The 14,032-nt window shown below is 42.3% G+C and overlaps 2 protein-coding genes and 1 pseudogene across 2 annotated transcripts; 1 reads left to right on the forward strand and 2 right to left on the reverse strand.

Moving 5' to 3' along the window:
• Positions 1–219: 219 nt before the first annotated feature.
• On the forward strand, positions 220–3,461 carry LOC149212719 (pentatricopeptide repeat-containing protein At1g11290, chloroplastic pseudogene; annotated as a pseudogene).
• Positions 3,462–6,750: 3,289 nt separating this feature from the next.
• LOC149212720 (uncharacterized) lies at positions 6,751–8,601 on the reverse strand. The gene is made up of 4 exons (XM_089388790.1): positions 7,903–8,601; positions 7,590–7,705; positions 7,435–7,486; positions 6,751–6,891 (listed from the first exon to the last, which is right to left on the reverse strand). The coding sequence occupies exons 1-4, from the start codon at positions 8,599–8,601 to the stop codon at positions 6,751–6,753; spliced, it is 1,008 nt and encodes a 335-aa protein (XP_089244916.1).
• Positions 8,602–9,843: 1,242 nt separating this feature from the next.
• LOC149212721 (uncharacterized) lies at positions 9,844–10,584 on the reverse strand. Its single transcript, XM_089388791.1, has one exon. The coding sequence runs from the start codon at positions 10,582–10,584 to the stop codon at positions 9,844–9,846; it is 741 nt and encodes a 246-aa protein (XP_089244917.1).
• Between the last annotated feature and the right edge of the window lie 3,448 nt (positions 10,585–14,032).

Raw genomic sequence — 14,032 nt, forward strand, 5'->3', positions numbered from 1 at the left:
TGTAATGCTTCAGCACTGTGAGGTGTTTACAATTTTGTTATAAAAATGTATTTTAACTGTTCTATATTAATAAAAAAACGGTGTTTTCCTTTTTGGAAAAGAAACACTCTATTTGTCGTAAAATAGTAGGTAGATCACTGCAGCTGTAAATATATAGATGTATTCATTAACATTTAAATTGATTGTTCCAAAAATATAAACATGAGATATTTCATAACATTAACGAATCAGATATGTTCAAGCAGAACGCATTCTTGATCACTTCTGTTTGTTTGAGCAAGATTTCCTTATGATTTGTGGATTGTGTGGATTTTCTTAACCTTTGTGGGGTTTACGAGTCGGATAACATTAAACTCGGTTAGCGAGCAAGGTGCAATTTGTAAGCGGTCCTGCCTTTCACTCTGCCTGCTATGCAACCTCACCGTGCCTACTCTGTAATGCTAATAGGAGATGAACATGTTGGTGCAGTGAAGTTAATGTAAAGAATGACTGTGTTATGGTAGGTCTCCTCTTCCCTCCCTTGTCTACGAATTGTGTGGGATGGATATGTCCCAAAATTTCTTCCCTGCTTTTACATGCCTGTACCCGTTTCCATCTTCCAATCAAACTTCATTCCATTGTACCCATCTTTCTTTTCATTTTCATGCTCTTCGTCCTATTCCCACTTCCATTGTTGTTGCAGAGCGCCGTAGGAATAAACTGAATAGCACCAGACAAGTTTCGGAATGTGCGGATGTACAGATAGAAAAACAGAAGGATGCTCTCATATGGAAGGAGAGGATCAGAGATTATGTGAAAAACGGAATCTGGGACAAAGCCCTGAGGATGTATTATCAAATGCAACGCTCAGGGATAATCCCCGACAAGTGGGTATTTTTGTCTGTAATCAAAGCATGTAGCAGCGTATCAGATGTCCAAGCAGGCACGAAGGTTCACGAAGATATCATCGCAGGGGGTTTTGAGTCAGACGTATTTGTGGGTACGGCACTGACCTCAATGTATGCCAAGTGCGGGAAATTAGAGAATGCACGCCAAGTGTTCGAAAGAATGCCTGAACAAAACGTTGTGTCTTGGAATGCTATGATTACTGGTTATTCTCAGAATGGCCAACCCCATGAAGCCTTGGCATTTTTTGATGAGATGCAAGTCCAGGGTATAAAACCCAATTCAAGTACCCTGGTTAATGTACTTCCTGTGTGTGCCGATTTATTTGCGTTGGAACAGGGTATGCAGATCCATGGTTACATAATAAGAAATGGATTTGAATCTGATATTGTTGTGGGCACTGCAATTATAGACATGTATGCCAAATGTGGATATGTTAGCATTGCCCACAAATTGCTTGAAAGAATGCCCAAACAAGATGTTGTTTCATGGACTGCAATAATTGCTGGTTATTCTCAAAATAACCATTCCCATGAAGCCTTGGCAGTGTTCAATAAAATGCATGTGCAGGGTGTTAAACCCAATTCAGTTACCATAATTAGTGTTCTGCCTGCGTGTGCCAATTTACTGGCTCTAGAACAAGGCAAGCAGATCCATGGTTATGCAATCCGAAGTGGATTTGAGTCTAATATTGTTGTGGGCACGGCTCTTGTTGACATGTATGCCAAATGTGGGAATGTTGACATTGCCCACAAATTGCTTGAAAGGATGCCTAAACAGGATGTTGTATCATGGACTGCAATAATTGCTGGTTATTCTCAAAATGGCCACCCTCATAAAGCCTTGGCCTTATTCAATGAAATGCAAGTCCAATGTATAAAACCCAGCTCAATTGTGATAGTCAATGTTCTTCCTGCATGCGCAGATTTATTGGCTCTGGAACAAGGTAAGCAGATCCATGGTTATGCAATACGAAATGGATTTGGATCTGATGTCGTTGTGGTTAATGGACTTGTAAACCTGTATTCTAAATGTGGTAATGTTAAAGTTGCCCACAAATTGCTTGAAAAAATGCCTGAACAAACTGTTGTGTCATGGACTGCATTAATTGCTGGTTATACCCAAAATGGCCGCCCACAAGAAGCCTTGGCATTCTTCAACAAAATGCAAGTCCAGGGTTTAAAACCCAACTTAATCACCATAGTTAGTGTTCTTCCTGCATGTGCCAATTTATTAGTTCTGGAACATGGTAAACAGATCCACTGTTACGCAATAAGAAGTGGATTTGAATCTGATGTTGTTGTGGGCACTGCACTTATAGACATGTATGCCAAATGTGGGAATGTTAACATTGCTTACAAATTGTTTGAAAGAATGCCTAGAAAAAACGTTGTGTCATGGAATACAATGATTCTGGCCTACGGAATTCATGGATATGGTGAGGATGCTCTGGCTCTCTTTTCCCAAATGCAAGAGACAGGAACAAAGCCGGATCATATCACCTTCACTGCTATTTTGACTGCCTGCTCTCATGCAGGGTTGGTCGACCAGGGTCGCCGATACTTTCAGTGCATGATATCAGATTATGGACTTTCACCTGTGCTGGAGCACTATGCATGCTTGGTTGATCTTCTCGGGCGTGCAGGGCATCTAGATGAAGCTCATGACATTATCAGAAAGATGCCATTTGAGGCCAACGCAGATGTGTGGGGAGCCTTGCTTGGGGCATGCAGAATTCACTGCAATATTGAGCTTGGAGAACAAGCAGCAAAACACCTTTTTGATTTAGAACCAAACAATCTGGGATATTATGTACTGTTGTCAAACATCTATGCTGATGCACGCAGGTGGGAGGATGTAGTAAAGTTGAGAACAATGATGAAAGAGAGGGGAGTGAAGAAGCCACCAGGGCGCAGTGTTGTCGCAGTACACAGAGAGGTTCAAACATTCCAAGTGGGAGATAGATCCCATCCTCAATCTGAAAAAATTTATGCAACATTAGAAATCTTATATGGGAAAATGAGGAAGGCAGGTTATGTGCCTGATACAAATCTTGTGTTGCAGGATGTGGATGAGGAGGCGAAGGTGAATATTCTATGCAGTCATAGTGAGAAACTAGCCATTAGTTTTGGGATCATTAATACAAGCCCAGGTACCCCAATACGTATCATGAAAAACCTTCGTGTGTGTACTGACTGCCACAATGCCACGAAGTTCATCTCCAAGATTGTTGGGCGAGAAATTATTGTAAGAGATGCAAACAGATTCCACCATTTTAAAGATGGTTTGTGTTCTTGCAAAGATTACTGGTGATGGTAGTTGAACCAAACGATGAATATGCTTATGCTTTCAAAAGAATATTTTGCATACGATTCCTTTGTTAGGTCGAGTACAATCTATGCACAAGGAGAGGCATCTGTTGACTCAAAATTGGGTGAGTCTTTTGTAGGATGCTAAGCTCAAAGCCATAAATAATATGTTTATAAACAAACTCACTAATGTAATTCTGTCAAATAATTGACATAACATAGCACGTGGTGGATGTACAATCTATAATATATTAAAGTATAAGATATGTACCTTTGAATGATTTTTTTCTGTACATTCTATAGTATATTTAACTTTAAGATATGTAGCTTGGAATGATTGTCTTGTGTTGTGTGGTTTATGAATCTATGAGATCTGCAAAAAGGGTCATACAGGCAATTAAATGTTGGGATTACAAGTTTAATATTACTGTTTTGTAGTATAGTTATTTTATAGGTGAGGTTAAGATTACATAGGTGATTTTAATGAAATCAATTAAATGAAAAACAATTATTAGTAGAAGAGATGAAGGAGATGCAAGATAAAGGAAGTTGGAAGACCGTAGAGAAAAAAAAGAAAGCTACAACACCAATCTCGCCAAGAAAGACGAGGAGCCAGACAAGTAAAAATTAAGAAAATTGTAGGTCCGATAGACCAATTTGGTCTCAGTGGACGTTAACCACCATCATCAGAAACAGAAAATGAACATATTGGTGATTATGAAAAGATAGATTTAAAACATTTTCATTTAGATTAGATTTGTATAAGTGAATTATATTTATAATATTATATTCATATGCTAATTTGTTTATAGTATATAAATAATTTTTGATTTTTTTTAGAATTGGGGATAGGTTTTTTATTTATATGATTCTTTGTTAGGAAATGCAATTTTATGTGCTAAAGGTTTTTTGGTTTTTTGTTTTGCTATTTTATTTATTAGAGTAGATATAAACAATATATGACATGCTCTTTTGCAATCTTTGAAGTGAATTATAATTTTATTATTTTCATAGTATTTGATATGAGGGTTGACGGTATATTTTGTTAAAAAACATTTTGGATAGTGAAATTCTATGTGCACCTTATCTAGGTCAACTAAATGCTTTGACTATGCATCTGTAAGAATAAACAAAGCATTAGACTCTCGAATAGAATAGAAAATGCAAACATGTTTTTACATGGTTCAAGAGTGATAGTTTAAAGGACTAAACTCTCTCACTGATTGTAGCTTTAACATTTAAAAATTTGAAAAATGGAAAAGTTGAAAAAATTGATTGTATTTCATTGAAGCATCTAAAAAACTTAGAAAGCCAAAGAGATTAATAATCTAGTGTTTATAGCTTCTACAATGGATTATAGTTGAAGTCTTGGAGTGTAATTTTTTAAGATTTGAAAGGATGGAGTGGCAATATAATTACCAACTTTTTTAATATGAACTTATCATTTTGATTATAGAAAAAAATCACACAAAGGGATATATTGGTGCAAAATCTTTTAAAGATAAGTGTATATGATGTAAAGGCAATTGTAAGGAATTTCTTACTAATTACTGGTAAATATTTTATGCAATGATAAGATTATTTTATAATTCGATTGGAATAAAAACGTTGTTATTAGTGGATGTAGTGGCAAAATTTCTCAATTGGAACCCTTTCCTAATTAAGTTTAGAAGGGCCTAAATTTTTATAATGGAGATTTTTTTATTACTTCAAATAATGATTCCATAAAAATATAATTAAATGGTGTATTTATATGAATACATTTCCCAATTGGAACCTTTTCCTAATTATGTTTACAGAGGGCCTAAATTTTTATAATGGAGTTTTTATGTTTTTTTTTTTTTCTCAGTAAGACTACTCTAGGAAATTATATTATATACAGAGAGAAATTACATGCAGTGAAACAAGTTTTCCAAGGCCAGTAATGGCACTGTGGTATAGCAGCTGACATTTGCTTGCATTGTGCGTTGGATGCCCCAAAACCTCATCAAAAAACATTGTTTAGCTTTGACAATGCCCACGCAGGGGATGAGACTCAAAACCACTACCCACGCAGGGGCGACCTTGGATATTAGCATACTTCCATAATAAACTAAGTGACATAATTGAAAACAGAGCAGGACCTACATAAAGATTACCAGACCCATTCATAATAATCGACCAAGACAGAAGACCACAAAACAGGACCAAGCGACCGAGACAGAAGACCTCAAAACAAGACCTGAAAGGAGGATGGATGGTGGTGCTATTCTTCTGGTTCCCATTCGTCCGGCTCCATCTCCACGACCGGGTACCCAAAGCCCTCCTGGGGGTCTGCCTGGACCTCTTCCGCTCCCGCTCTGGACGACGACGCCTCCTGCGTCTGAATTTGGATGGGCGCTTTTCCTTTTGCCTCGATTGCTTGTTCCTTGACCTTGTCCAATTGATTCGCAGAGGGTAATTCTCTGCTGCTTGCTCCATCATGTTCCTCCTCTGCGTCTCTGGCAAAGAGGATTGAAATATGGGCATTAAGATTTCCCAACTTAAATACTGTTGTGCCAAATGCTGGAAGCGCAGGCGGCACTGGCGGTCCCTCATTTGGGTCGGAGGTGTCCATGAACTGAGATACTTGCAGGTGGGGAATTCCGACTCTGCGAAAACAGTAACAACAACAACAATGGTGATGCGCTTCTGCCTCTATGGGAGGGCGAGAAGGTGCCCCACGACCAGGCCCTCTTCGACATGGCTGTCTTTCTCTCGTTCTGGCCATATGGACGGAGGAACTAACCAAAATTTCCGCTTCACTGATCCAATTCCCAATCTCCAGAGTCTCCAGAGGGCAGAGAATGTTCCAGCACGTCTGCACCTGGAACTGGTCTTGCCAAGAATGTCGCAGCAACAACCTTGCTCCAGCCTTAATATCCATGGCTCTCTCTTGGAACCTGAGCGCCATGAATGCGCTCTTCTCTCACCGGCTGCCCACATTAATTCAATTACGAACTGGAGCAGGAGCTCCCTCATTTATTTCACCGGCATGATGTGCCTCATCCCTCCACGGGCTGGCTCGTGACAGCTCTCGCTGGCCATGTGGCCTTGCCATACTATCTGTACCTTCACCCGCATCTGGGTGGCCTGCATCTTTTTGGATGAGGCAGTTGAGTTCCTGTGCTTGTTGTTGGTTTTGAATGATGGCCAAGGATCCTGAGCAGATGACCTGGTTGTTTTCAACCCCAACATTGGCTAATAGATCCGCAATCTTGTTGCCTTCTCTCCGTGTGTGATTGAAAGAAATGGCTTTGTTATTTCTGAGAAATTGCTCCATGATCTTTAGCCTGGCTTCTAGTCTCCAACTTGGGGCGATCTTCCTGGCTTGGGATCCATTCTGTAGGTGTGTAGCAATGTTGATGAGCAATTGGGAGTCCCCTTCCACGATCAGGGGCCGGAGATTAAGCTGATCCGCTAGTAGGAGACCTTGCCATAGGCCCTCTAGCTCGGCCGAATTGTTAGTGTCCCACCCCATATTTCCAAAGTAGACTTGCAAGGTAGTGCCTGTATGGTTCCTTAGAATTCCTCCAAATCACGCCTCCCCCGGATTTCCTTTAGGCGCTCCATCAAAGTTGAGTTTGAAGGAGTCGTTGGGGGGAGGTTTCCAGCAGCTATCTGCTGCTCTGGTGCTGCTGGAAGATTGTTGCTTGTTGTCTGCTTGTGGCAATTGTAACTGCCAATTGTTGAAGATGTTTCGTTCATTGTCAGCAGAGGGGTAATCTTCCTTCGACCAAGTTCTGAGTATTATGGTTTCCTGAAGATTTTCCTGAATTCTGTGCCAGATTTCCTCAAAGCGGGAACTTGCGCTTTTGAAGATGTGCTTATTCCTTTCCTTCCAGATGTTCCAAAGGGCTATGCCTGGGATAATTCTCCATAAGTGGTTGAGGAGCTCACAGTTGTAGGGACTTTTTGGCCACAGCCTTAGAGTGCTGATGATGTCGTCGTCTACTTTGCATCGTTTTTGACATCTGAAACTTATTTTATCCCATATCTGGTTGGCTAGAGGGCAGGAAGCTAGAAGGTGCTGGAGGGTTTCTTCATGTTGAAAGCAGTTGTGGCACAGGGAAGGGCCTTGAAAGCCTCTTCTTCTGAGTTTGTCCCAGGTGAGGATTTTTCTGTGTCCTACTAGCCAGAGGAAGTGGGCGATTTTGGGCCAAGCTCCTATATCCCATAAATTGCTCCATAGAGAATCTGTAGTGGGAGGAGGGTTACTGACCAGCTCGTAGGCTTCGGCTGCGGTGTAGGTTCCTTTGGGTTTATACCCCCATCTGAGAATGTCAAGGCCCTCATGATATCAAATTCTTCGTTTTCTTAATTCTTCCTCAAGGTCCTCCACTTCTTTGCTGTTGGCGTAAGTGAGAATTTGATTACCTTGTTTCCAATTCCTGTGTCCCTGCTCCCCATCCTGTGTCCAGAAGAGATGAATTTTTTCCCGTAGCTGCTCCTGTCTTATTGGTGTAAGAGTTGGCGGGAGGGTGCTGGTTAGCCTGGGCATTTGATTCCAGGCATCAGACCAAAATCTTGCTAATTTCCCATTTCTAATCTCCCAAAAGCTGTGCTGTTGGATTAATTTATAGTGCTGCTTGGCGGCATTCCAAATTGAGGACCCTTTCTCAGTGGGCGTGAACCTAATGAGTTCTTCTGGAGGCCTGTGGTTGGCATACTTGGCCGTCTAGATTTTGACCCAAGGCTTTTCCGGGTTCGTCATCCATTGCCACCAGATCTTGGCATTCATAATAGCATTACTGAGTTCTGGATCCCGAAGGCCAATGCCACCATTGCCTTTGGGCAGGCAGACAGTGGACCATTTAACCAGAGCCCATTTGCGGTTTGTGGCTGAGCTGCCCCAGAGAAAATCGCGCTGAAGGTTTCTGATTCTTTTTATGACCCACTTAGGAGCTGCAAGAACTGAAAAAAGATAGAGTGGCATGGATTGAAGGACGGATTTAATAAGCACTACCCTGCTGGCTAGGTTGAGAGATCTGTAGGTACAGAGGTTGAGGCGGGATTCGAGCTTTTCAAGAAGGATGTTCCAGGCTGGCTGTTTTAAGGCAGTGGCAGTGAGAGGAGCGCCAAGATACTTGGAGGGCAGTGTTGCTGCAGGGATGCCCAGAATGCGAGTAATGGCAGATTTGACCTGAGGCGGGGTGTGAAAGAAAAAAATCTGCGATTTGGAAGCATTGACTTGGGTTCCAGAGGCCTCAACGAAGTCGTTGAGGAGGGATTTGAATTGAGCTGCTTCCTGGGCAGAGGGATAACCATAGAGCATAGTGTCATCAACAAATTGTTGATGAGAAGAAGCAGGGGTTTGGTGGATTGAGATGCCCTTGAGCTGACGCGAGTGGAGAGCATGCTTTATGTGTCTACCAAGACCCTCCGCCATCAGCACAAAGAGGAAGGGGGATAAGGGATCCCCTTGCCTTATACCCCGCGAAGGCTTAAAGGGGCGGGAAGGGATACCATTTATCAGGATGGAAAAGTGCGAGGAGATTATGAGGTTCATGATCCAACAGATCCACATAATGTTAAATCCAAAGGCTTTTAACATCTGCTGAATGTAAGACCAACTAAGCTTATCAAAGGCTTTTGAGAGATCCAATTTGAGAACCATACCTGCCTACTTTGAGTGCTTGAGGGAATGGATGATCTCATGCGTGAGGAGGATTCCGTCCATTATTTGTCATCCTTCCACGTACCCTGACTGTTCCGGCGAGATTAGCATAGGAAGGAGGGGCTTCAGTCTGTTGGCGATGACTTTGGTTATGACTTTGTAAATGACATTGCATAGTGCAATGGGCCTGAACTTGTCAGGGGTGATGGAGTTTTCCTCTTTGGGGATAAGGGCGATGAAAGTGGAGTTGAGGGAGGGGAGGAGCCATCTTGTGGTTCTGGATTCCTCAACAATTTGCCACACCTCTTGTTTGATCAAGTCCCAGAAAGCATGGAAGAAAGTGGAGGTAAATCCGTCCGGGCCTGGAGCTTTACCCTCTTTGAGCTGCTTCATTGCTTCGTCAACCTCCTGGGGAAGAATGGGACTCATGAGAAGTTGGTTGTGATCCTCCGTTATGAGTTTAGGCACATTGCTGATTATTTTTTCAATTGCCGGTTGCCTATCATTTGCTGGTTCCTTATGGACAAGTTGGAAATGATTCAGGAGTGCTTCTTCAATTTCTTCATGCGATTCTACTCTTTCCCCTGTCGGTTTTTGGATGAAGGGGATGGAATTGTGTATTCTTCTCTGCACCGTAGTTCTATGGAAAAACTTTGTGTTGCGCTCTCCTTCTTTCAGCCACCTGACCCTTGATTTTTGTCTCCAGTAAATTTCCTCCTGTTTCCTCCTGGTTTCCATTTGACTGTTGATGAAGCGTTCTTGTTCTAGGGTGGTCTCCGAGTGTCCCTCTGTAATTACTTTTTGTTGGAGAGTCTTCATTTCTTGTTGCAGCTCTTGTTGCGCCTTGAAGATATTTCCAAAGGTTTCCCAGTTCCACCTTTTGAGTTGATTTTTGAGGAATCTCAACTTCTGTTGAAATTGATACATCTGAGCGCCCTCCGGTGGGACAAATGAGGCCCAGGTCGTTTTGACGAAGTCCTTGAATGCAGGATGAGATAGCCAGAAACTTTCGAATCAGAATGGTCTCTTTGTCTGATCTCCAGGTCTTCTCCATTGCAGAGCTATAGGCCAATGATCCGATCCCGAGTGGGCAAGAATTTCCGTAGAGAAGTCGCCGCCGAGGTGCACTGAGTTATCAGAAATAAGAAATCGGTCCAGTTTGGAGGCAATACGGGAGTTACCAGCTCTGCGATTGCTCCAAGTGAAGGTTCCATTGCAGAATGGCATATCGATGAGGGAAGTTGCTTGGATGAAGTCTTTGAAGCGTGCTGCGTCCGGCTCCAATCTGTGTCTTCCGCCAAGCTTTTCCTCGCTATTAGTAATCATATTGAAATCCCCTGCCATTATCCATAGTGGGTGGCTTCTGTTGATGCTGAGGGCTTCAATTGTGTCGAGGAGCCTGATTTTGCTGCCTGTGTCTTGCGGAAAGTAAACGTTGGTTAGGTTGCCATGAATGTTGGTTCCCAGGATGTGGAAGGCTGCTTGAATGAAATGATGAGAGGCATGAAAGTCCTTGAGAGTAACCGCTTGGGAATTCCAAACTATATCTAACCCCCCTGAGGCTCCCATAACATCTACAGATACCGATCTACATTCTGGCCAAGCCTCGGAGAGTATCTCTTCTAGGGTGGAACTATTGCATTTTGTTTCTTGGAGAAAGCACATCTGAGGCTTTTCCATTTTTATCATGTTCTTCAACATTCGAAGTTTTCCAGGGCTATTAAGCCCTCTTAGATTCCAGGATGCGAGCTTCATTTATCAACTACTGGTGGAGGGACTGTAGTATTTCGTTAGCTTTGCATATCTACCTGAATCAACCATGATTTTTCCTACTTCGATGGTTCGCTGAAGATATGTCTTCCATCCTCTCTTCTTGAAGTCTTTTGGCCGCAGGTGTCTGTCCCAGTGACTGCCTGGTTGTATCCCAAGTTGGTGTTGCTGAAAGGCCTTGGAGATAACCATTTCGAGCTTGTCGAGTTGTAGCTCTGAGATGGATTCGTAAGCTCTTTTTCTGCATGCTGTTTCTAGCTCCTGAATATCTAGACCGTTGAGATCTATGCCTTCCATTCCTTCATCCATTTGCTGCACTGGTTCATCTTCATCCTTGTGGTATTCTGAGTCTTGGTAGGCATCCTCCTTTCCATCGACTTCCATGTTCTTGTTAGGCTGCTCGGGGTCAGTGCTGAGGACGGTAGAGGGAGCGGTAGGGGCAGAGGATTTGGAGGGTGGATCAGTGGGAGGTGGGTGGGATGATGAAGAAGGGCACGAGGGGAAGGGATCCGAGGTAAGGGGTTGGTCCTCAGAGGTCTGGGTGAGTATGTCAAAGCTGTTCTTGGATGCGGCATTGAAGGGCTTGTTGGGCTTAGGTTTAGGACCATTTTGAGGCTTCTTATGCATGCGTTTTTTGTGTGTAACTTTGGTGAAACCATCCTGAGATTGATTTTCAGAGGGTGCATGGGTATAGTCATTGACATTGAGAGGGCAGTCCCTGAAGAGATGTCCTAAAGCATGGCATCTTCTACATCTGAAGGGAACATGCTCATAATCCAGCGGCTGGGACCATTCTTCGTCTCTGTGGGAGAGAGTGATTGATTCTGGCAGAGCTTCATTCAAGCGAATGAAAACACAAATTCGTGCATAGGATATGTACTTACGCATTTTGGTTTCTTCAGCTGTTCTGATGTATTCTCCCACTCTATCTCCAATGCCTTTGAGTATTCTTTCGTCCCAGTATTCATCTGGAAGGGAATAGAGTCAGATCCAGACAGGGGCGCGAGTTAGATCTTCTCTGTCTGGGTTGAATCTGGGGATCCAATCCCTGAGATAGAGTCCTGCTGCATTGAAGAAGTAAGGCCCTCCTTCCAGGATTCTGTATTTGTCCTCTAAGCATACAAAGATAGCAGTGAAGAAACCCTTTGGCCCCAACTGAAGGGTAACGTCCCCTTTGGGTTTCCACTTCGCCGCTATCCACCCATATAAGGCCCGTTCGGTCGGCCAAAAGCCAATGAACTTCCCTATGAGGGCATGCTCGGTCATATACTCTATTCTTTCATCTATTATATCTCCTGGCAACTCGATTCTCGGCTTTTCCTTGGCGACAGGTCGACATGTAGAAGAGAAAACTTTTTTCCTTTGATCCGGAATATCATTTCCTGCTGGCTCGTGACTATCCTCATTTGTCTGGTGATCCTTCTCATTGTCCTCCGTGTACTGCTGTTTCCCTCTATCCAATATTTCCTGACTCACTGAGCCAAAGATGACTGTCGATTCAGATGGGCGATGTGTGGGGGAGGGCTCTGACGCCCCCCCCTGGGGCTGATCCATTGCCCTGGCTAGGATCCTGCAGCTCTCTCACGCTGCAGCACTGTGCTTGCCTGCTTGATGCGCCTGCTGTACAGAGCCGACAGCTCCGTTAGGGTTTGTTCTCCTAACCCCTGATCGCATTCGCCTCGCAGAGCTCCCTGATAGCCCTCCGATCTCAAGGCTAGGAACCTAAACAACTCGAGTTTTTATGTTATTTCAAATAATGTTTTCATAAAAATATATTTAAATAGTGTATTTAGACAAATACAATTGATCTAATGAATGTGAATTCACCAAGTTTTAACGACAACAAATCATGGGCAACAGTGACATTCCATTGTGAGGATGCTCAAACAACACTTGCACTACAATTTTCCATGAAGAGTGAAGGTAATTTTTGTTGGCGACAATCTCTATGACAAAAGGGTGGGTGCTATTTTTATTGGAAATTTTACAAAAGTTTTGAGTCCAATAATCATTATTGTGGAGATACTGCTTATCTGGATTCAATGGCTTATGGTGTTAGATGTTAACATAGTGCCTAACCACTCATGTTGCTAAAAGTACAAGAATAATGGCTACTTATAATACTTCATTAATGAAGAAGGGATTATTGCACAAAAGATTGTCACTAAATGTGGAAAATCGTATAACACCATTTTGAAGGTATGCAAGGTAAATGCCATGCTAGATTTATGTGTCTAAATTTTATATCTAACACTTCTATTGAGTCCCCATTTTATGGATCTAGACTTAAGAAAATTATGGTTTGGAAGATATCATTATTTTTATACTTGATAGAGGAGCTTTCATTCTTAAATACATTAAAAAGTTTACATGTAGATAGAAGAACTTGATACACAATCAAACAAGCAGAGTGGATTTTCTTTGTGATATTTTTTAAACACAACAATAACAATAAGGGGCTACAATTACAATAATAATAAGGGAATACCATAGTATTATAGGGACCTAACAATATCTCATCTACACGGTCAATCCAAATTAGCACCATATATATATATATATATATATATATATATATATATATATATATAACATATCAATCATCATAATATGCCAAAATCATCAACCTCTACATGAAGACACAACTGTGACAATGACCATCACGAGAAATAATCAACATGCATGCACGATAGACACATAGGAAATCATACATGCACACATAACACTCACATCTATCCTGAGGTCTAGTGCTGCAACCTTGCTCTGATACCAATCTATAATCACCCCCTCCCACATTTACCCAATTTCACTAACCTGATAGGGTAAACATGAGACAAAGAGTATCTATGACATGACCCAACCTCCCAGCTCTAGCGAAGGATGTGGGGCTACAACTGACCACAAAACTGACCACAAATTGACAATTGACAACATCCTTCAGGACTATAAGATACTCAGAGGCCAAAGGACCACCCCAAGTGACCAAACCTTGAGATGGGGATCTTTTTCACTGACCTAGACTCACAATCACATGCATGACAAGGCTTGGATGTGGTTAAAGGCCTCCAACTGTATCCACAACACTGCCTCCATGTGGATGTGACCCAACTTACCCAGTTTAGAGGGTGTGGCCTCAACATCTGAGCCACAATTCTAGGTCAACCTTTAGAACACTACCCATAACTGCCTAAGACTTTCTAGAATGATATATGACATGACAACAAGGCTAAACATTCAAACTCAAATAAAAATCTTGACCTAGACTTCCTATAATAGACTAGACGTTTAGTCAGACACATGGAAAACATGTAAGCTGTTAGGGCCTGGATCTACCTCAAGCTGAAGGAAGGCACGTCTAGGGTAGCATCAAACCATGCTTAACCTAGTAGCTAGCCCTACCAGGTTGGGAGAGGGCTTTCTCCTTGTCAATCTT

This window comes from Pinus tabuliformis, chromosome 1_1, assembly GCF_031772625.1.
Source record: "Pinus tabuliformis cultivar Carrire ecotype Pingquan chromosome 1_1, CPIR1, whole genome shotgun sequence".
Lineage (NCBI taxonomy): Eukaryota > Viridiplantae > Streptophyta > Pinopsida > Pinales > Pinaceae > Pinus > Pinus tabuliformis.